Source organism: Zonotrichia leucophrys, chromosome 1 (assembly GCF_028769735.1).
Source record: "Zonotrichia leucophrys gambelii isolate GWCS_2022_RI chromosome 1, RI_Zleu_2.0, whole genome shotgun sequence".
Lineage (NCBI taxonomy): Eukaryota > Metazoa > Chordata > Aves > Passeriformes > Passerellidae > Zonotrichia > Zonotrichia leucophrys.
In genome coordinates, this window is record NC_088169.1 from 35,754,888 (window position 1) to 35,776,039 (window position 21,152).

Sequence of the window (21,152 nt, forward strand, 5' to 3'; positions counted from 1 at the left end):
TCACTTACTTGAACATCAAGCTTCTTGAGGACCCAGAACCACCAAGTTCTATCAGTCCATCTTATGCTGCTGCACCTGGTTTTTGTAGTTTCCATAAAAGCATGAGAGCTGTTTTATGTTCTGGGTAACTCAACAGAAATGCAGCTGGGGGCAGCCTGTGCCCCACACCAGACTGAATAACCCTGCAACACCACAAGTGCTCAGACTGGCCACTCAGGGTAGCAGAGTCTGAGCTATTTGCTGCCCTAGACAAAACAGCTCCGACAAAACCCCCTGCTGCTCGTCCCCCAGCACAAGGGAGGATGCACAGCAGTCACCCTGCTGGGGCTGGGCACCAGGGTGATGGCTGCAATCCAGTTCAAAGGACAAGGCTGGGTTTGCTAGAGAGATGCATGAGATAGCTATGATGCTATGACAAAACTGGATTTAAACCACATCGGTAATTTTAAATTAAGTCCATGTACAGACAGATGCATGAATTTTTTGGTTTTTCATTTTCCAAAGCTTTGTATCATCACAGTCAGCACTATCTGACGTCTCTCCCCATGAAGGATATGCATGGATATTTGTATTTAAAAAAAGGCAAAACCAAAAAAAACCAAATGAGATCAATAGAAACAGTCATGATGGGCGATGTTTACTTCTGAAGATAAGCATCTACCGGGGAGCGGAGCATGCTTCAGTTCAGTAATGCAACATCACATTTTAAATTTATGAAACTAGTTTTATTTGTCATCCCTCTGTAGCCAATTCCAAGCTGCTGCAAAGTGGATTCCTAATCTCCATCCTCTTCCTTTATTTAGTGGCCTGAGTGAGGGGTTAAGTTTGACATGATTTTATCAGCTATTATTGCTGAGCCAAGAAACAAGCAGGACAGTGCTGCTTTGAGGACAGAGTATGTCTGAGTGATCCTTTCAAGCACGCTTCAGAGAAAGACAGTCTCCTCTTACAAGCTACCTGAGCTCCCACAGCACCACACCCTACTTGGAAGGCAAGGATGTCAAACAGGTTGGCTTTCCCCTCTGGGAAGGAGGTGGATCCAGAGTGTTCAGGCACCCTCCTCATTGGGCGCTGCCGCTGCTTCCCAAGCTCTCTGTGCTTCCTGCCTGGACGATAAATAACTTTCTTGGAGCACAGGTGGCACCTAATGTGCTGCTCACAGCTTGGCTCTAGCAGGGTTGCTTGTTTTCGTTACTTGCCTTGTAAGCAAGAAGGTTTCTCTCTCTCTTGCAGAGCTTGGGTGTAGGGGTAGGAAACTTCTTTGAATAGAGGTGAATCCAAGTGTCTCCCTCAAACCTTGGCACTGCAGTTGCAACATCTACCATCACTGCTTGGAAAAAAACATCTGGTGCAATCAAGGCACTGCACAGAAGAGCATGGAGAAATTCAGAAGTATTTTTCTTTTGTGCCTTGGCTTCCTCCTAGTCCATGTGAGAGGTAAGTGACCTTTACTTGGCTTATTTCAAAGGCTAGATTATTAAAAAAGAAGAAAAAAAACACCCCAAACCAAAAAACCTAAGCTCCCAAGCCTTAAAAGGGATGTTTGTTTATTTGGAAATGCTTGCTAGCTTTTTTGGGGGTTTTTTTTGAGCTACTCTTTAATGAGAAGCATTCAAAATTGTTTATATGTGCTTCACTAGTTTCTAAAAGATACATGTCTCCTGACTGATTGTTCATAATAGCTGTGCTAGTTGAAGTTTACTTATTATAATTTATTTTCTTGCTAGTGTTGCTTCCCTAAAATAATTCACAAGCTTAGGCTTGAGTATAAACTTTTTAAAATGGAAGCTGTAAAATGAGAGCTTCCAGGGAAACTTAAGTTTCCACAGAGATCTGTGGTCAAATAATGATTTAATGTCTTAAAGCTTTTCTTGGTTATTGGTATTTTGAAATCTATGAGTTTTATTGTAAAAACAAATTCTGATGCTGTCTAAAGGTGTTCATGCTTTTATATTGGTGCATATGCTTTAATAATTATAAACTAATAGTTCAGTTACCTTAGTAAATGTATTCCACAAGCATACTTTTTCATGCAGGACTAATTAAGAATTTAATAAATTTTGCACATATTTTTTGGTGAATGAATAGCAACAGAGAAAATGTAGCCTTTTCATACTGAGTCACTTTACCATATTCAAACATAATTTCTTTCAGCAAAATATTCTTTAAAACTTTTGTTGAGGTAAAACCAAATAGAATTATCTTTGTGTGCATCTGCCATGTGGTGTAACCTTTTCTTTTTTGTATATTAGCAATACTGCAGAAACTTTTTGTACAGTGTTGGCTGCAGGAATCATTCATTAATCACTAGTTCATTAATCACAAATACATCATTAATCACTAGTTCCAGAACAGCAGTTGCTGCTGATCCTCCCACCTCCCCTGATTTAAATGAAGTCCCTAGGAGATCTTGCAGTGGTGGGCAGTGAAAAACACCTTGTCTTAATTTAGTTTAATAGTTCGATTTTAACAAATGAGGAATTATTTAGAGGTCTTCAGCAATTAGCGTGGCATAGAAAGAGCAGAGCAGAGACTGGGCTGGCCTGCATGTTGTGTTGTGAGCAGTGATGATTCATGCAGTCTCTCACCTCTTGGCATGCAGACTTTCTTGTTCTGTAGCTGTCATATGTTGAATAGTTCTCTTCAGACAACCTGAGCATGAGCAAGCCAATTTGCATATACTCTGCTATTTTAATTACAAGGGTAGTTAGCCTAATCATTCTTCATTATACATGCATTAATTTAGAGCCAGTTCAGGCTCTGCTTTGGGGGAGAAGTCACTGCTGAAAGTTGCTGAGGGCTTTGGGCACAGTCTTATGACTCTGGAAACTATTTAATCCACTTTAATTAAGCAAACTTAATTATTTTAAGTCTGTGGCAACAGCCACTGAATTTTATCATCAAAGTATTCACCATGTTTCAGGGATATTTACAAGAACCTCCTCTCAGTCCCAAACAAGACATGATGTGAGAAATGCTTGGCCACATTGGTAAAAAGCTGGTCTAAGTACTTATGAAGGGAATGTCTATGGCATGATTCAGCCTTTTATAGGCAGCTTAATTCTCTTCTAAATTGTAATCCTCTGTGATAGCATCTATAAACTACTGGAAAACCACAGCCAGACCAGATGACATCATTACCCTCTTACCATCCAGCATTTCCTTTATGTTCAATTAACTTGAGTTACTTAGCTAGACTACCTTTATGGACACATCTTGACAGAAGCATAACAGAGCCAAGAACCATATTGCACAAGGAAAGTGAAATCTGATACAGTTCAGAAACATATATGCTCATTGCAGTATTCGATTTTTAGCTACATTCTAGATTTTGGAATTTCCAGACTTAGGTAGGTTACATGAAGACTCCTATGTATTTGAGCTTCAACAACTAATTGTGAGGCTTTTAGCCCAATCTAAATGAAATAAACTTCATAGAAACTTCTTTCACTGAATTTCATGGGAATATCCCTCATGAGTTCCTACAGCTTGGCTGATCTCTGGTAATTCAGGTTTGGCTGTGTGTACACTGCCCATTTAAGGGCTCAGACACAATTCAGGCTGCTCCCCTGTAACTGAGATCATGAAACTTTGAAACATATGTCCCACCTGGGCCACAAACCTGTGTGCACTCCTGCAGTGGGGAAGCTGTGCAACCTGGGGTCTCTCCCCTTTATGGACCTGGAAGGCAACTGAGACTCCACTCAAACCTGACTGCTCAGAATGCTCCTCAGGCTCCCAGAGTAGATATAATCCATATATCCATGGTCTTTAAGGTTGACTGATGGATCACATGTTTAGCCAGTAACAAAGACAGCGCAAAGACTGATATGTCTGAGATGGATTACATTTACTCCATCAGGTATTGAAAGCTACACAGGTAAAGGGAACAGCATTTGCTAGTCAGTAAACCAAGGACCTCTGTTCAGCTAAGGCTTACAAAGCTTTTGACTCAGTTGTAGTCTCAGTTAAGCAGTTGTAGTGTCACCTAATCAACTGTGCCCTTTATGGGGAGAAAATTGTAGACCAGTTTGAATTTGAGACCCTGTGTGACTTAGAGCTGTGAATAATGTAGTTTTCACTGGAGTTAAAAGACAGGAGAGATTACAAACACAGTCCTGTTTTTCTTATACAGCTCCATGTATCAGCAGCCCTCGCTGTTCTGTGTGAGGTCCCTGTGGACGTGCTGAAACACTTACAGATTCAGCAGGCAACAAATTCTCTTCTGCTGGCTGCCAAAACTATTTCACTCCCAAGACCTGGACTGCAATAATCCGCAGGCACATCAGTGCTATCGGCTAAGGGTGGAATTGCAGTTTGAAAAATCCCCATACCTGAGCTGGTTGAAACACTAACAACGGCAGAACTGTTGCAACATCAGAGCTTGGGAAGAGAAAACAACTGGTGCAGTTACTCAGCTTCTCAGGTTCACTTTTCAAACATTGCTGCAATGCTGCAAGCCTGGCAGCAGTGACCAACCTGCCTGAGTATGTATTATTAACTTAGTTGCACCATCAATTGTCAAACCCTTTCCATCTCATTGCGGGTAATAAAAAACAAATAAATGTCAGAATTCTTTCAAGATTAGAAATCAATATAAATAGATCTTTCTATGGCATTTTTGCCTCATAGTAGGAGGAGATAGATTCAATTTGTTTTGATTAGAGTCTCCCTTTCCACAGGCTGATATCTATAAACATTATGGGAAAATACTAAAAATACTTAAATCTGACCTACATTATGGGAAAATACCAAAAATACTTAAATCTTACCTGTAGTCAGATTTACCTGAAGGCAAACACAACATCCCAGCTGAAAGAATTGGCTTGGATGAATTATGAAAATATAACAGTCCCACTTACATTGAATAAGCATTGCCTGTTATCAATTAATTTTTAATTTTTTAAGAATTCATGCAAAAGTAAAATCACAGCAATATATTTTCAAAGGGCAACAATGCTACAGAAAAAAAGTGAATGCAAAGGCATTAAGTAGGCACTAAGATTAGCAGACAAGTTGAAGTCCTTCCTTACATCTCTGTCTAATTACACCAGTGGTGAATGAACCAAGGGCTGTTGAAGGTCAAGAGCTCTTTTGCATGCATTTTACCAATGTACCTGGTGTGAAAGTGGGAAGGGGAACATTAAAACACATTCTGAGAGCAAGAGAAACAGCAAAGCCTGGCATCCCTCTGACCACCTGTATTCCATTCAGTTCTCTCTGTTGTCTCCAAACTACTCACTGGAGAAAGTGGGGATTAGCCAGCTGGTGCTTAGGCAGCAAGTGGTCACTCTGAGAGCCCAACCCAGCTGTTGTCTGTGCCACACTAAGGATTTCAGTAAGAATGCTCATACAGGTCTCTTGCTTGAGTACAGTTCTCATGTAATGTGACCATCATTAAGCCTGAGACTCTCAGACCAAATGGCTAGTGGCTTCATGAACCTGTAGTGACAGAGACAGGCTTTGGATGAAGAGCCCACACTGTGGGCTAAGCTCTTCTGCCTCAGGACACAAAGCTGAAAGTCTGAGTAAGGTGCACAGGAACACGTATGTTGTCCTTCATGGGAGACCTCGATTCTTTTGCTTTGCCTGCAATTTTACAGCACACACCATCTCTTCTTCTCTTAATCTCTAGGAAAATACAGAAAATCATATCTGTTTTATTTTATGTATGCAGGGCATAAGAGATCATAAAAACATCAGTTATCTTTGAACAGAAAGGCAAATGTAATAGATCTAAAAGGTTTTTGTTTGTGTTTGGTGAGACGATGTTGCACAGAGCTAAAGCAATACTGCCACTCCTACTTTATTAGTGCATCTTAGTTGCTGGTAATTATTTAAATGTGTTCTTGTATGAATAAGCAAAAGAGTCCTTTTCATTTCCCCTGCATTTAAACTAAAACCAGAAATGGCCTAGCAAAAAATAAGAAGCCAATAATCAGGTCCATATGTTGTGGTCTATATGCTGGGTCTTGGATCTTAATTATAGATTTTAAGGCATACTCATTTTCCACCCCAGCATCAAGGGGTTGTAATGGCAATCCTTGTTTATGAAACTAAAGGTCCTTGAAGGAAAAACAAGCTACTGTAACATCATCAGGAAATATGGATCATGGGGCTATGACATGAAAGAAATAGTACCTGCTCGTTGAGATTTTGTCCAGAGTGCCCACTCTGGGGTGTAAACCTGTGTGTTCTCCCAGAAATGACTAATTTCCTTTAAACAAACATAATTGCTTCCTGAACAAAGTTGGACCAGTACATGGGTATGTTCGAAGTTCCATGCATGGGAAAATACGTACTATTTTCTCATTATGGAGTAAATAGGTTTCTTGATTTTATTATAATGAGAAATGGTCTGTGCAAAGAATTGCTTACAATTTCAGCTAGAAAAAAGCCATAAAATGAGTTTCATGAGTGATTTTGGTAACATATTGTTCCCTTTTATAAAATTTTTGTTCTCATTTTTAAGTCACAGACTTCTTTCTCAGTCTCTTTCTGCTTCATAATGTTTTAAGCACATTGTATTCACAGAACAATTCCTATTTAATTACACTGAAGAAATCATACTTGTTCAAGTCTTTAAATACTGTAAAATCAACTTATTCTCCCTTTCTCAAAATTAGAAATTAGTTGCTTCTAATTTATTTGTCACACACATAAACTCATCCCAAACCTATGACTACTAGCAATGCATCAAAAACCAATTAATTTAATCATCTTAATGAAAAAATTATTAATCTAACACAATGCACATAAATGCAGTTTAGTTGTGTGTCCAGGAACATATACAAACACATTCAAACACATTTTCTCATGGATTTTAGCTTCCTTTTTAATACTAGACTATGAACATTAAAAATCTGAGAAGTTCATTTCATTTGTCGCATAACCTGATCCTCACTTAGAATTATTCATTTCTGCCTTATTTAAATCTGCGTCATTTTAAGTGCCACAAGCTGTGTTCAATTGGAGATTGAAAATTGCAGAGATGTCGTGGTTGCCTTTTGTCAGAAAACTTGGCTGCGTTGTCATGACAAACTGGTAACATTCACCTGCAGAATCCAGCCTTGTTCCTCATCAATTCAACTCAAAAGCTGTGGGACCTCAGACCCTTGTGATCAAACAGATACGTGGTTAAAGGGTGGTGAATCCACTCAACATTTAAATAACAAATTAAACCATAGACAAAAATGCTACTGTCTGCATTTTAGTGACTGGATATTTGGGTTGCATTTTCAGAAAACTAATATTCAAAATTTGTGAACACTAAATGCAGATGTGCCTGAGGACATGAGTTTGCAAGCATTTTCTGAAATTCTCTGTTATAAGTCATTGAGGACCACCCACAAAAAACATTATTACCGTAATTTTATTTCTTTGTCAAAACAGGGATACTCCCAGAAGAAAGGTTAGAAGTAATGCCAAGAAATAGCATACTAGCCAAAGAAGCAGCAATAGCAGAGATAACTCTGAGATAATACCACAGCTGCACAGCTAAATCTCTTCACAACTTTATCCAGATTAAAATAAGCAACAAAGACAACAGCAACAAACACAAAACTCCCAACCAAATAAAAAAACACAGTGGAACAAAGCTCTTTCTGCCTCACTAAAATTTCTTTCATTCTTGTTATCATCAGTATATTTCCAAGTCTTTCTATTATGGAAGCTTATAAAAAAAAATATGGAAAATTAATTTATTTCGGTCTGTTTTTTCTGTGGAGAGTTTCACTAATTTATTTCTTTTGTCATTTATCTTCAGAGTTCTCTGAAGTGACTGCAGCTCCTATTGAGCTAAATATTTTCTGAGACTCTAATGTGGTTTTGTTTTTAGACTGACCATGGTATGTATAAAGTGTGAGCTGCTCAGCTATTTAACCAACTATCCTCCTTAAATTAGGCTCTTAAAAATGTCTAGGTACAGTCTCAGAAATGGTAATTAACATTTAAAATTCTGCTTCACAGAATCTTACTCCTTGTGGTCATTTTTTGATGTTACTATCAGAGGAAGCTGGAATTGAAATCCAAGCAGTGTTTAGGTTTATTGCAGTATAATTTACCATACTGCACAGATGTCCTCATCCAACTGCCCATCTGCCAAGATTTATGTTTACATAGTCAAAGAGATTTCACTGTGGACTCCTGTTTTACTCTCAGGCAGCCACTCTGTGCTGATGTCCTTTTCTTTTTATTGTTTGTTTAATAATTAGAAATAATTTTTTTAAAAAATCAATCTGAATGATTTTTGAAGATTTTCAGTCCTCTTTTTTCTCCTAGAATTTCTATAGCTTTCTTCTATTTCTCACTTGAAGTCTCAAAACAGCACCTTTTGTCTTTTCACACCATTTCCATAAGAGAACAGACATAACAATAGGAGAGGGAAGTGTTGGTATTGTCCAGAAGAAGGGCAGGTATCAGTAAATGTTTCAGTCTGTTGCTTTAGTTCTCATGCAATTGAAAACATCTGCTTCATCGTGCTTGAATTTCATAATCTGATTAGATGCCACCTTCTATTTTTTTTTCCCTAACTTCAAAGAAATATTCTACCTGAAAGTTTTCCACAGTTTTCCTTCACAAAATTATTTTGTCACATTCTCTTTACAGCATTAGGACCTCAGTAGTTGCTTTCCATATTGTTAATTCCTGCTTGTCATGACCTGTAAAAAGAAGCTGGTTTGGCCAGCTTTGTTATTACAAAATTATTTCTCCTGACTCTTGTTCTGATTATGGTTACAAAATTATTCCTGATAACTCACTCCAACAAGAAAAGGTTTTAGCCATTGATTGTGGTACCCTGAGGCAATGGGGTTTGGGTCAGACAGCCTCCTCCAATACTCAGGATGCTGATCAAAAATGAGGATTTTGCCAGAGGTCAAAATCAAAGGACTGTCAACCTTATGTTGCTTGTACTGCTGGCACTGAAGAAATGCTTCAGAAAAATATAATTTGACCATGTAAGTCAATGCCGGGATGTCTGCCTGTGCATAGCGTGTCTGCATCAAGATCAAAGGGTTCCATGGCTGGGGTGACAGCCCTTGGAAAGAAGCTCAGGGCCAGTAAGGGCTGGTGGTACTCAGGGCTCAAACAGAAAATATCTTCTGATGAAGCAGCTTGTTTATTTCATAGATTTATGTATTTAATGGATTCGTATTTAAAAATCTGTCAGAGTCTTAGATTATGGCTTTAATAATGGCTTTAAATTTAAAGAGTAGTTTTAAATTAGATATGAGGAAGACTTGTTTTTTACTGTGAGTGTGGTGAGGCACAGGAACATGTTGTCCAGAGAAGTTGTGCATACCCCACCTTCAGAAGTGTTCAGGGTTGAATATGTCAGTGAACAATCTGGTCTGGTGGAAGGTGTCCCTGCCCATGGCAGTGAGAGTGGGAAACAGATGGTCTTTAAGGTTCTTTCCAACACAAACAACTCTATGGTTCTATGATTCCATGAATATTATCCATCTGAAGACCCAATCCAAAAGTTATTCAACTTGGCAATGTTGTCTGAGGGGCCAAGGCAGAGAAGGGAGAGGTGGCCAGATGAGGCAGCACTCCAAGAACAAATCAAATAGTAAAGAGATAACCTACCACTCTGCTGGCATTACTGGGAAAGTCTTATGCTGTTACATGTTTTTACTTACCAAACATATTCTTCTTCATATTTTATTGGGACAGTTTTGCTTTAGAAGCCATTCCTACTTTGCATTCCAACCTTGTTTTATCTCTTCCATCAGACCCCGTCTATAATTAAGTCCAAAGACTTACATTGAAATCCTCGTGGGAATCAAAACATTTCCACTTTATATTCCTGCACTGACTATTATTTGAGGATCACACAGTGTTTCACCACTGATAATTAATCTTTCTGGAAGCTCTTTGACACAGACAAGAGCTATTATTCAGGAACAGTGATTAATGAGAAGAAAGCCATGAAGATGTACAGGACCTGTCAAGATGAAGAAGCTGAGCTGAACCCTGAGCACTGCTGTGCTGACAAACCTCTGGCAGCCTCTCTCTTCCTCAGTTTCTTCACTTGAACAGTGATGTCTTTCTTGCTGTGAAGTGTTCAAGACTTGCCAAGAAAAACTCCTTAATGAACAGTTAGGTATTAAGCCTTTTAGAAGGGATAATAAACATATGCAGATCAAGAGCAGCTTGAGGCTTACTCGATGGAGCTCAGTAATGCATTTCTGTTTAGGGAAGTCATAGCATGTCATGACTTCTTGTGGGTTTGTGTAGGCTGATCTTATGCTTGGAATGCAAACACAAGGATGATGCACCACCCTGGATGAAAACCAGTGGATACATGTTCACCAAGCATGTGCTTCATGAAGCCTGTACATTACAAGGAAAGTGGCAGATTGCAGAGTTAAAAGCAAAACTCACATGAATAATTGTGTGTTTTCAGTTCAAAGTCATCTATTTCAGTTTATACATTTAAAATATTTCCCAGTTTTCTTTGCTTGCTAGCTTCAAAAGTACAGATGCTAATTACTCTGCTGTGGCATTCAAAGATATTGTGTTCAACTAACAGAGAACAGGAAGAAATTGTTTTTCCCTTTTCAGCTTTTTTCATTTACAGAGGAAAATAAGTTAGATAAACACATCTTAATATATTTTACTTATGGCCCATGTTACAGTGATAATTTAAAAAAAATTTGATTTGTGTTGCAACTGATCACAATGCAGGGTTTACAGTAAAGCTGCTTGCTAAGCTGAGACAGGAAAATAATAATGAAGATATTAAAAAATATTAATATATATCTTATATATTAATGAAGATATATAATATATATATTTATATATGTATATTATATATACATATAAAAATGCATATATACATACATATATATTATACATTTATATATTATATATGTAATATATATTATATAGTATATATTTATATATATAACATATATGAAGTTATATATGTTATATATTAATGAAGATATTAAAAAATTCTCACCTAATGATTTTGTATCACAGGTACTATGCTGAATGCTGCTTTCAGCTGTCTCCTGGCAATAGTCCTGTGCCCTCTAGCTGGCAACCTGTGTTCTTCAAAGGGCTGTTTGTACAGCAGCTGAATACGATAACCGGAGAGAGCAGCTTCTCTTTGGCCTACCTGAACAAATAACTTCCTTGGATTAAATGAGCCTACCTCTCACAGTCATTCAGGACTGTGCTGTATAGGAATGACAGCTGACAACTTGGATGGGTGTTTCTTTTGCCTCTTACTGGTGTTCTGCTTCTGTACTGAGCCCTCAAGTGTGGAGGTGATGGAAATCTGCCTGCTGACTTTGTGTCTTCTGTCACATTCCTTCCAGGTCAAGATGATTTTGATTTAGCTGATGCCCTTGATCACCCTGGTATGTAAATTTTCTATCCTTATTTTACTATGGCATTTACATCTAATAGTAAATCTTACGTCATTTTCCTTGAGGAATGGAATATGAAGTGGCTACTACTTCTGTTAAAGATACACAGAACTGAAGAATGCTAGGTTTCAATGTGTCTATCATGAAATGAAAATCTTATTTAAAACAAACCAACAAAAAACATGTCATTGGCATGTCATTGTGTCCAACAGATGACATCATCACCAGGAAACCCACAGTGATCAGAAGACCGACAAGACCTGTGTACAGTGAGTAATAAATAATGGGTCATAAAACTGATTTTGTACATGTAGGAAACTTTCACGTGAGGCTCTTTATCATATTTGCTGCTGTGCTTTAGCTGAGATAATGTGTGATTAACAGCTGTCTTCTTAAAGTAAAAGAAGTGCTCTTTTTACAATTACCAGTTACATGTCTTTACTGCTTCCAGTGAGACAATCAAGCATGTGAGAGTATTTTATTTCCTAAAGCCCTTCTTCACCCTTTTCTAGATGGTTCTGAATCCCTGGGGAGTATAACAATGGGTAGCTGTTGCTAAAATTGGCTGTTTCTCTACTTTTTTTCCTTATTAGCTTTATTTTTTGTATATTTATTCATGATGCTTGATAACAGAATTGGAAAAGAGTCAGAACAAAGACAGGGCTCAACTAGCCACCCCACTCTTTTATAGCACTCTTCTTCTCATTGGTTACAGCTGTGGCCTGTAAAGTCAGGCCTCTTCCTAATCTTTGATAATTGGCCCAGCTGTAACTCCTTAGGGGTAAGATTACTTTCTACACTATCTTTATTTTCTTATAGTCTACCCCCCTACACAGCTGAGGCCAATTACAGCCAGTGTCCTCTGGCATCCCGTGCACCTCTGCCTGAGTTAAAGCTCTCCTGTAGGCACCTCCCTAGTGTAGCAAAATTCATCACAACTGTTAGTGGAAGGTAATGCTTATTTACAAAATCTCAATTTGTAAGTTGATATTTACCCACTGACATTGTTCCTGCATTCTGTTTAATTCAGCCATGCCCTCACATCCACCTGCTCATGAGCACCAAGATGTGTGTGCTTAGGTGGCCTGGTGAGCATTGTGGGCAACATGAGACAAAGCTTGCCAGCTACTGAGCTCTTATCCTGTCTCTGTGCTTCTTCTTGATCAGAAATGACAAGCAGAATCCACAGATCTTTTATGTCCTTTAGCAGTAATCAGGTATTATAGAGAGGTCCTTTGCCTCATAATATTTCTCACTCCAGTGCCTCTGAACCCTTGGTCAGGTTGCTGCCTGACCAAGTAATGCCCACTATATTTTTTTTCACTTGTTTGGAGTTCACAGGCTGTGTGCACAGACTTATTTTTTGGGTGGATGATCAGAAAAGTAGTGATATGCTGCAACCTTTGGTGTTAGAATGCCTTTCTGCTTTTCCTCTGCTGACAAGTCATCTGTGCTGTCATCAGAGCACAGGCCTGCTGGTTTTGACAGAAACAACAATTCCTCAGTTTTACTGCTAGGAACAGTGACCTTTAGTCTGTTGTTTTAACATTTTGCTGTTATTTTTGGTCCTGACAGACACACACATTTCCATTTTTATTTAATTCATATCAACCTTAGCATTTCTGCAACAAATCTCTTCATTAACCCTTCAGAGCACAACTTGCATTTTACCTGAATTCATGTCAATAATAAATTGAATCCAGTATTCAATTTATTGCTTCTTACAAATTTAACATTTGACAGGTAATGGTATTTTTGAAATGCAACTCTCTGCCGAGCAGACACAGGGAGGACCTACACCTAACAAGTACAAAACAAGTCATGTATTATGAATTTATTTATTTTCCTGCCAGATTTCCTGGTGACATCAAAGCATTTCTGAGTTGTTACTCAAATGAGACTAGATACTGTGCAAAAGCAGCTTTCCAGTCCTCCTAGGTATAAAGAACAGATGAAAACAGATTTCTGCATGGTGATTTTCCTGTGTTTCAGGAATTCTGACACATCTATAATTTAAAAAAAAAATTGTTTAATTGAGAGTCTATCTAATTGTCTGTGGCAACAAACACTGTTACAAAAATTTTGATAGGTTTTGCTATCCCCTTTGTTCTGATTCATTGTACCACTCCACGCATATAAGCATCAAGAAAGGGATTCCTGGAGTTAAAACATCCATCTAATGTATTTCTTTCAGAGCTCACCATCATTCCATACACACCTTAAAATACCACCCACTCACTCATATCCACACCTGCATGTTAGAAACAGAGTTCCTCTTTATGCATCTACAGCTCATGGACACATTGTTTATTGCACGGGAAGATTCCATCCCAGGTACAGCGAGACACGTGTATGGTGCTGGGCAATGGTCACAGCCTGGTGATTTACTGGGAAACTTTTGCATACAGACATTTAATTCTATCTAAAAACCTTCATGGCTCAGGCAAATAAAAACAGGCTGTCACTCAGCCTCAGACAGATGCATATGATTGCCTGAAGCAAGGGGTCATCATGACCCTTACGTGGATATGTGATTCAATATCTCCCCAAGTAGGTTTATTGCTCCCCAGTATTTGCTCTCAAAATGGATATTCAGTTTTCCTAGTTCAATAAATTACATTTAAGCCAAACATACATACAAAATTTAACCACAGACATAAATGTTAATAATTAAGTATATTTTAAAAATTAGTGCAGTTACATATTATAACATAGCTAATTTTATTTTTGTATTTGCAGGTATATTAAAGAGGTATTGATCTTGATTCAGCTGTAAGATTTATTTTGACATCATTTAAAACTGGAAAAAAAACTTTCTATTTTGAGTAGAAAATACTGTGCTATTTGTCAATTAGTGTGTGGGAAAATGTTACTGTAAGAGTTTTCAAGAAAAGTGTGATAGGATATTTGAATTTGTGGCACTGATTTGAAAAAGTGCTTGTCAAACGTAGTTGTACACATTTTAATGAAAATAATATTACATTTCCCTCAAGAATTGTGTGTAACTCACTTTTCTACATCTTCCTCCTATTAATTTTTAGACAACGATCTGCATTTAGGAGATGCTCTTGGTGGGGGTGAGTACTCCCTTGTTTCCTTGAATACAAGGGGATTTTTTTCTTTCATAGTTTTTTCCTGAACTCTGCTTAATTTGTAAAAAGATATTTCAGTACTGCAGGAGGTGCAATGGTCATGAGAGTTATTACAGCTCATGTACATGCAGCCCTTCTGCCTGAGGCCGTCACACAGAGTGGGGACAGCACCTGGTCACCAGCAACCTTTGAGAGCCTCCAGCTGCCGTGCCTTGCATGAACTGAAGTTAGCTGGGGCTTGCTGTACCATGGCAGAGCACCCCAGGAATTGCTGGGGAGAGCAAACGTCACCCATTCAGCTGGGATGGCTCAGGGTGGAGTCCTCTGACACAAGCTTGAAGAAGGTGATGGCTGTAGTTTTTTCAGCGACCAAAAATGAGCCTATTTCAGAGATCAGCACTGGTGAATACAGCTTAAGCTTGAAGCAGTCAAGCTGTTGTAACATGCTGTTGACTTCCAGATATTCCCATAACACCCAGACCTGACCTCAGAAGTATTCTGAGTACAGTACTGTACTGAGCTGTGCAGACATATGAAATCCTTGAGGCTTGGAATTTGTACACCAAATTTCATTTAGTGTGTTTAGAGATATACCAACGATGTGAAGTTCTCTAGAAAGGTTCTTGAATACTGCAGTTACTCAAAATGCAATTAGTATTCAATCAAAGCCTAAAATTCCACTTTAATCACAGCCACACAAAAGAAAAATTGCACAGAACCTCTGAATCAGATGCAGTGGTTTGCTCACGTTTCAGTCTTAGAAACTTTGACAGTCTTTGATGTTGTTTTTTTTTTTTTTCCATTTCTAATTTCCCCTGTGGCACTTCATGCCTTTGTATGAATGATATATTAGTCCAGATTTAACAAAACCGGATCTAATTTTGTTAATAATTCCCATGTTTATATTTTCATTTATTTTTCCCTGTAATAATTCTTCCATTCCTGCAAGCTTTTATTGAGTACTGTTATGAGAGGATAGGTTAAATGTGTTGGCTGAAGTATTAATTAATAGCTTAAGTATCTTAACGAAACCACATCTATTCATTCCAAGGATGGAAAATTGTATTTCCATTGTTTTTGATGTCTTTGTTCCATTTTCTGTTCACGTTCTTAACTGACCTTCATACATGGTATAATAAGGTTAAAGTTATGTTTCTCATTATCAGTATTTCTATAGACATTATGTTTTCACCAGCTGTGCCACACAGTATGTCTTCTTATGCTTAGAGAAGACTAAGTGCAGCATCATGATAGAAATTAAATGTGGAATTGGTGGTTTTCTGCTTTTGTGCCACAGTGAGTCTTAGTTCATTACACAGAGCCAGAACAGAGCAAGTCCTTCCTCTGCTGAATATAATTTATTGGGAAAAGTCAGATTCAGCAAAGCTTTATGACTCTACCTAAAATCTGTAGGCTGTAGGCTAAACTCACTTGAGGTTAAGCATATACCTAAATAATTTTCTGGATCAGAACCTAAATGGTGTTCAGAAACAGAAGAATTGTATTTAGCAGCTAGGCAAGAAGAAAACATAAAAAAGGGCATCTGGCATGGTTGGAAGGTGAAAGATTTAAAGAGGGGGAGGGAAATTGCTATTTATTTCTGTGACCTAATTTTGATTTATGCGGAGAAAAATGCACTGTCTGGCATTTTTAAGAATAGTTGAATACCTGGTTGAATTGGTTGAGTAAAGGGTGGCAAGAGAAAACCGGCTCTATAGACACAGAGCAGCAAGCCTAGATATTAAATTTGGCAGGCTTTGACCTGGATGAGCCCTTCAGCATTGTATATGCAGTTTGGAAACTGCTTTTAAGGATCAGATCTCCTGCTCTATCCAATGCATCTCTTTCTAATGCTTTGGCAAAAAAAATTAAAGTTAAATGCTAGCACAAAGTTCTAAACAACAGCAAAGCTGAAGTCTGAGATCATTTTGCACTGTTCAAGAGCAGAAAATTCATTATACATTAGATAAATTCAGCATCTGCTAGATGAAACTAATCTGCAGGCCTTATTAAAACCTGCTGATGGCAATGAGATAACCTGCTGCTTCCTGCCCAGCCTAGAACACAGCTTCTCTGTTGGCTCTGAATAACTGCACCACTGACACCCAGAGTGACTGACACATTGTGCCCCCCAGCTGTCAGCTTTAATCAATACTAGCACTTGCCAGATATATGTAAAATATTTTCCATCAATGTTTTTTGTGAATTCTTCTCTTCTTTCGAAAATATTCCCTATTCACTTTCAAGTCAATTTTTATAGCTAGCTATTTGTTGATACAGTGCTTAAATCTTCTTAACTACTGAAAAAGCCATTTTATTAATTCATGGGAGGGAAAATTAGAAATAGGTATAAAATGCTTTTATTTAAAGTTCCCAGTTTTGCCTGTTCAATCATCTAACAATATTAATTATCAATAGGTGACATCTCAAGAAAACCTTTATACCCACCTCTTCCACCACGCCCAGGAAGCTATGGCAATTCTGGTAAGGCTACTTGCTCACAAGAAATGTAGTGCTATCAGCTGTTCAGAGTAGACATTTTGAATACTTTATTCTCTTATTTCTCTAGTAAGAGCATTCATCATCTTTTTCCCACGTCTTCCTTTTGTAGTCACTGTTTCTGACCCAGGGGTGAGAAAGCTTCTCTCTGAATGTTAGTGTTGATACTATAAAGTTTTTCTGTTTGTTCAAAATGTGGACACTGCATATTAAGTGGCACGAGACTAACATTTAATCTAGTTCATGTTTTCATTTTGGGTGTGTATACACTGAACTATGCAAAGGCTCAAATTTGACATCTAGCCACAGGGCAGGGGTAAACCTGTGCTCAAATCAATTTGAGATGTGCATCTGAGATGGCCCTGGGGCATACACCAGATGGGGCTGGGCAGCCTGCATTGCTTTTGAGTTTGGTTCCAGACACTTCCTTAAATAAAGTAAATGTGGTATATCTATTCTGGCTTTCACCCTGTACCTGTACTTACTTTGGGTATGGCTGTAGTGGTGAGCTGTGGACAGGTCCTTCTGGAGTCCTTCCTGGAAAGGATTCACTGATTCTCTGCTTCAGGGGTCACTGGCACTCAAGATGCCCATATTGTACAAGGATTTGTGTTACTGGGAGCCCAAGCCCACATATCCCACAAGTGCCCAAAACAGACACAGAATGCATGGACACCAATGTGTCTATGTATTCTGTGTCAGTACTTCAGCTTTCAGGTGAATTTTGGTAGGTGACTGTTCAGTGTAAGACATATTACCCATCCACCATGTCCAGGCTGGGATTTCAAAGGTCCCTCACCTCTCCCTAGAACACTACAAAAGGAGTGGACAAGTGAAGGGGTTACCATTGTATATAATTTTGAAACTGGAATCTTTATCTTGCAGGAGGTTTTGATGACTCAGATCTGATTGGCGGAAAGCCTTTACCACCAGGTAACATTTGCCTATTTCCTTTCCAACATGTTCCTAACACCTGTAAATTGGAGCTGGTTGGTTTTGTTTTTGTGGTAATCTGTCTCTGGAGGTATAGGGCCACACTGGACTGTTTTTATTTAGGTTAGTTATCCTTCATGAAAAAACATGGGTTTAAGCCTGAAGCTAGAACTTGAAACATATTCCAAAACATTTTTTAGATGTCAGAAGCCTGCAGGTTTTATCCCTTTGAATTTAGCAAGAAAAGTCCAAAAACAAGAGGTATGCTGAAATATATGGACCAAGACTAAGATCTTGATGTAAACTACTAATAAATGAGCTGATTGTCTGGGAGTAGAGAAGAGATAGAGTATTCTGTCCTCCCTGTGAAATCAGCTTGATGTAGCCTGTTACAGGTGGTCCTTCTATTACATTATAACATTCTTCCCCAAAAAGGAAGTTTCAAGAGGATGAGCAGTTATTCCTCTGGCCAGCACAGCCATCAGTGGGGAGTGGAAGGGGAGTTCCTCTATTGTAGTGTTGTTGGGCCACTCCTTTTGCACTTTGTACATCATGCTTTGCTGAGTAAAGACTTAGTTCTCAAAACAGGATGACAAACATTTCTTTGATGAAGCTTCACCCTCTATTCCAGGAGATCAGGAGCATCATTTCAATCATGGAGCGAACACAGGTATAGTAAATAATTTATATTATTCTGGAATTGATTTCTGATCGTTATGAAATACTAAAACAATTATAGCCTTACAAAGTAGCAGATATAATAAATTAGGCTTTAAGACATAATTTTCACATCAGCTGTAATATAACACAATTTTTTATTCATCTGCCTAATTCTATAGTTTCACCAAACTATTTTCATAATTTGGTAAAGGCACACTTTAATAGACAATACACTTAAACCATTTAAATGCCTCTGAAAAACCCCCTTCTCTTTCTTTTTCCACAGATTCAGGTTTAATTGCTGGAGTTACATCTCCTGTAATTTCTGCTTTTGTGATACTGATTGTTGGATCCATAGCAGCCTACACTGCTTACAAGAACAAGAAACTCTGTTTCAAACCACGTGGTAAGGCCCAAAGATTTTTCCACTGATTTAGTGGTGAAGTTGATGGGAACTTGACAAACAATTGTCTCTGCCAGCACAGAGGTGCCTGGCAGTTGTGGCTCTGTGTGTAGAAACCAGCCAGGGTGGCCTAGATCAGCCTCAGAAAAGCTGGCCAAGAACACCCACAGTGGAAATACTCAATGTTCAATTTTCATTTTTCAGGTGGGGCTGCAGTGTAAAGCACTGCAAGAAGAGTTGCTGTCTGATCACAGGCTCCTTTGGTTGGTGACATTCTACACTGCCATTCTGACAGAAGAAAATCTTCCCCTAACGAATGTTTTCTTGAGACATTGCAGTCCTGCTCTCTGTAACCTGATGTCACTTTTGCACCTCAAGCTTTATGTCATCAAAAATATGCTTAAGACATCCAGGGATTGTATTGCACTCTCTGACCTGCATTCATAAAGGCTGGATACAGATTTTGACTCAGAAGTTATCATAAACAACAAAGAAATCAAGTTTGATATAAGCTAAAAATCAAAGGATTCAGGTTTGTGAGGATTTGAGTCACCGAATAATTTTTTTTTCTGTTTTCAAAATTAGCCAAAAAAACCCTCAGTCCTTCTGATAGAATAGGAATAAGGAGTTTGCCATTTCCTTTCACACCTGTTGGGTTTCTCCAGTATATTTCTGTAATGTTTACTATGTTTAAAGAAAATTTGTAGTTGTCTAAAGGATTAAAAATTTGAATGCCTTTACTTTGTGTTTATGTCTGAATTTTAGCAAAGTGAAAGGAACTATAGCTAGAAAATGCATTCTTAATTTTACAATATACTGAAAAGATTATGTATATTGATAAACCACTGTTTAAAATAAAACAGAGAGGAATACATGCTAATTTTATTTATTTATTTATTTTATTGATTAAATACTGATCTGGTGTTTAGCTCTTCTCAGGAACTAGGATTTTACATGAGTTTCATTTCTGTTCTTGAAAACTTAGGCCTGACTCTAGGAACCTTTGAAGGTACTAATCTAGAAAGATTTTTTTTTAAATACTATTTATAACTTCTGAAAATGGAAAATGGGTACAAAGATTTTTCTGATTCATTTAGAATGAGTTTGGGATGCTTCAGTCTCTAAAATCTAAGTCACAATGACTTCTGAGCTTCATATTATGTGGAGGTGTGGTTGGCATAGTTTTTCTAGTTAGACAGTTTCACTTTTTTTCCTTCATTCCTGAAAGACCTTGCTGTGCTAACAATATCCTCATGTAGACAAACCTATAATGAAAATTGACACCTTTCCTGTCTCTCTGCCTTCATTTAGCTAACTGGATCAAAAAAAAAAAAAAATAGCAAGTGAAGGAAATACAGATGAAAATTGGCAAAACTAGCAGTTTACTGACATAATTCTGCAATAGAGACATTTTAATTGACATTTAAAGCATAAGGAAATTGGTGTGGTTTTATCCTAATTTTATATCCAAAGCATGGTTTTTGTTACTGCAATTCCACATATATGGAGGTGAATATGATTTTGTGCTTATTACATTATTGAGAGGAAGACATATACTAAAAAAGTAATTTTTCATATAATAAAATGCTATTTATCTGAATTATATTTTCAATTGATATATATCAGTTGCTTGCTTAGACTTCCACTTTTTTTTTGATCCTGAAAAAAATTATAATGTACATCAGTTTAAACACAGAAACATCTCAACAACATACAAACAAATGAACACCTTTGTGGCTATCACTTTCAACTTATAAATGAGAAAATATTTTTAATATGGCTTTCAAGGACATTTAATATTTCTTTTTAAATATTAATTTTCCATGTTAACAGTTAAAACAGATTGTTGTATATTTTGTCAGACAGACATAAAGATTTGATTAATGAAATTACATGTGTTTTGGTGTTACAGCTTCAGTTGTTTGTCCCACCATGAAAATATATATTTCACTTCTTTCTCTTCAAAATTTTCAATAAATAAAACTGTGTTTTATCTAAGATGACCCAGGTTTTGTTTGTTTTGTTTGCTACTTTCTGGGACATATGAGGATTGATACATTCTGTATACAAGTTCAAATATGTCCCATTAGAGAAAAGGAAATGCAACAACTTAACTATCTATTATTTTTCTCTCTCTCCCTTTTTTTTTATTTTACTAAGTGTCGAGAGAAGTATCTATGTGCAACA

At 37.7% G+C, this 21,152-nt stretch overlaps 1 protein-coding gene across 1 annotated transcript; it reads left to right on the forward strand.

Moving 5' to 3' along the window:
• The first annotated feature begins 1,142 nt into the window (after positions 1-1,142).
• On the forward strand, positions 1,143-19,705 carry XG (Xg glycoprotein (Xg blood group)). The gene is made up of 9 exons (XM_064716737.1): positions 1,143-1,437; positions 11,328-11,369; positions 11,591-11,647; positions 14,420-14,455; positions 16,889-16,954; positions 17,855-17,902; positions 18,534-18,572; positions 18,849-18,968; positions 19,170-19,705. The coding sequence occupies exons 1-9, from the start codon at positions 1,377-1,379 to the stop codon at positions 19,184-19,186; spliced, it is 486 nt and encodes a 161-aa protein (XP_064572807.1). The 5' UTR covers positions 1,143-1,376; the 3' UTR covers positions 19,187-19,705.
• The last annotated feature ends 1,447 nt before the right edge of the window (positions 19,706-21,152 follow it).

What these genes read in the sequence shown, in the direction of transcription:
- XG (XM_064716737.1), top strand. Translation starts at nt 1,377, where the DNA reads ATGGAGAAATTCAGAAGTATTTTTCTTTTGTGCCTTGGCTTCCTCCTA. An exon ending in AGGAGATGCTCTTGGTGGGG is followed by an intron (nt 14,456 to 16,888) that starts GTGAGTACTCCC and finishes AATTATCAATAG; the next exon opens with GTGACATCTCAAGAAAACCT. An exon ending in CAATCATGGAGCGAACACAG is followed by an intron (nt 18,573 to 18,848) that starts GTATAGTAAATA and finishes CTTTTTCCACAG; the next exon opens with ATTCAGGTTTAATTGCTGGA.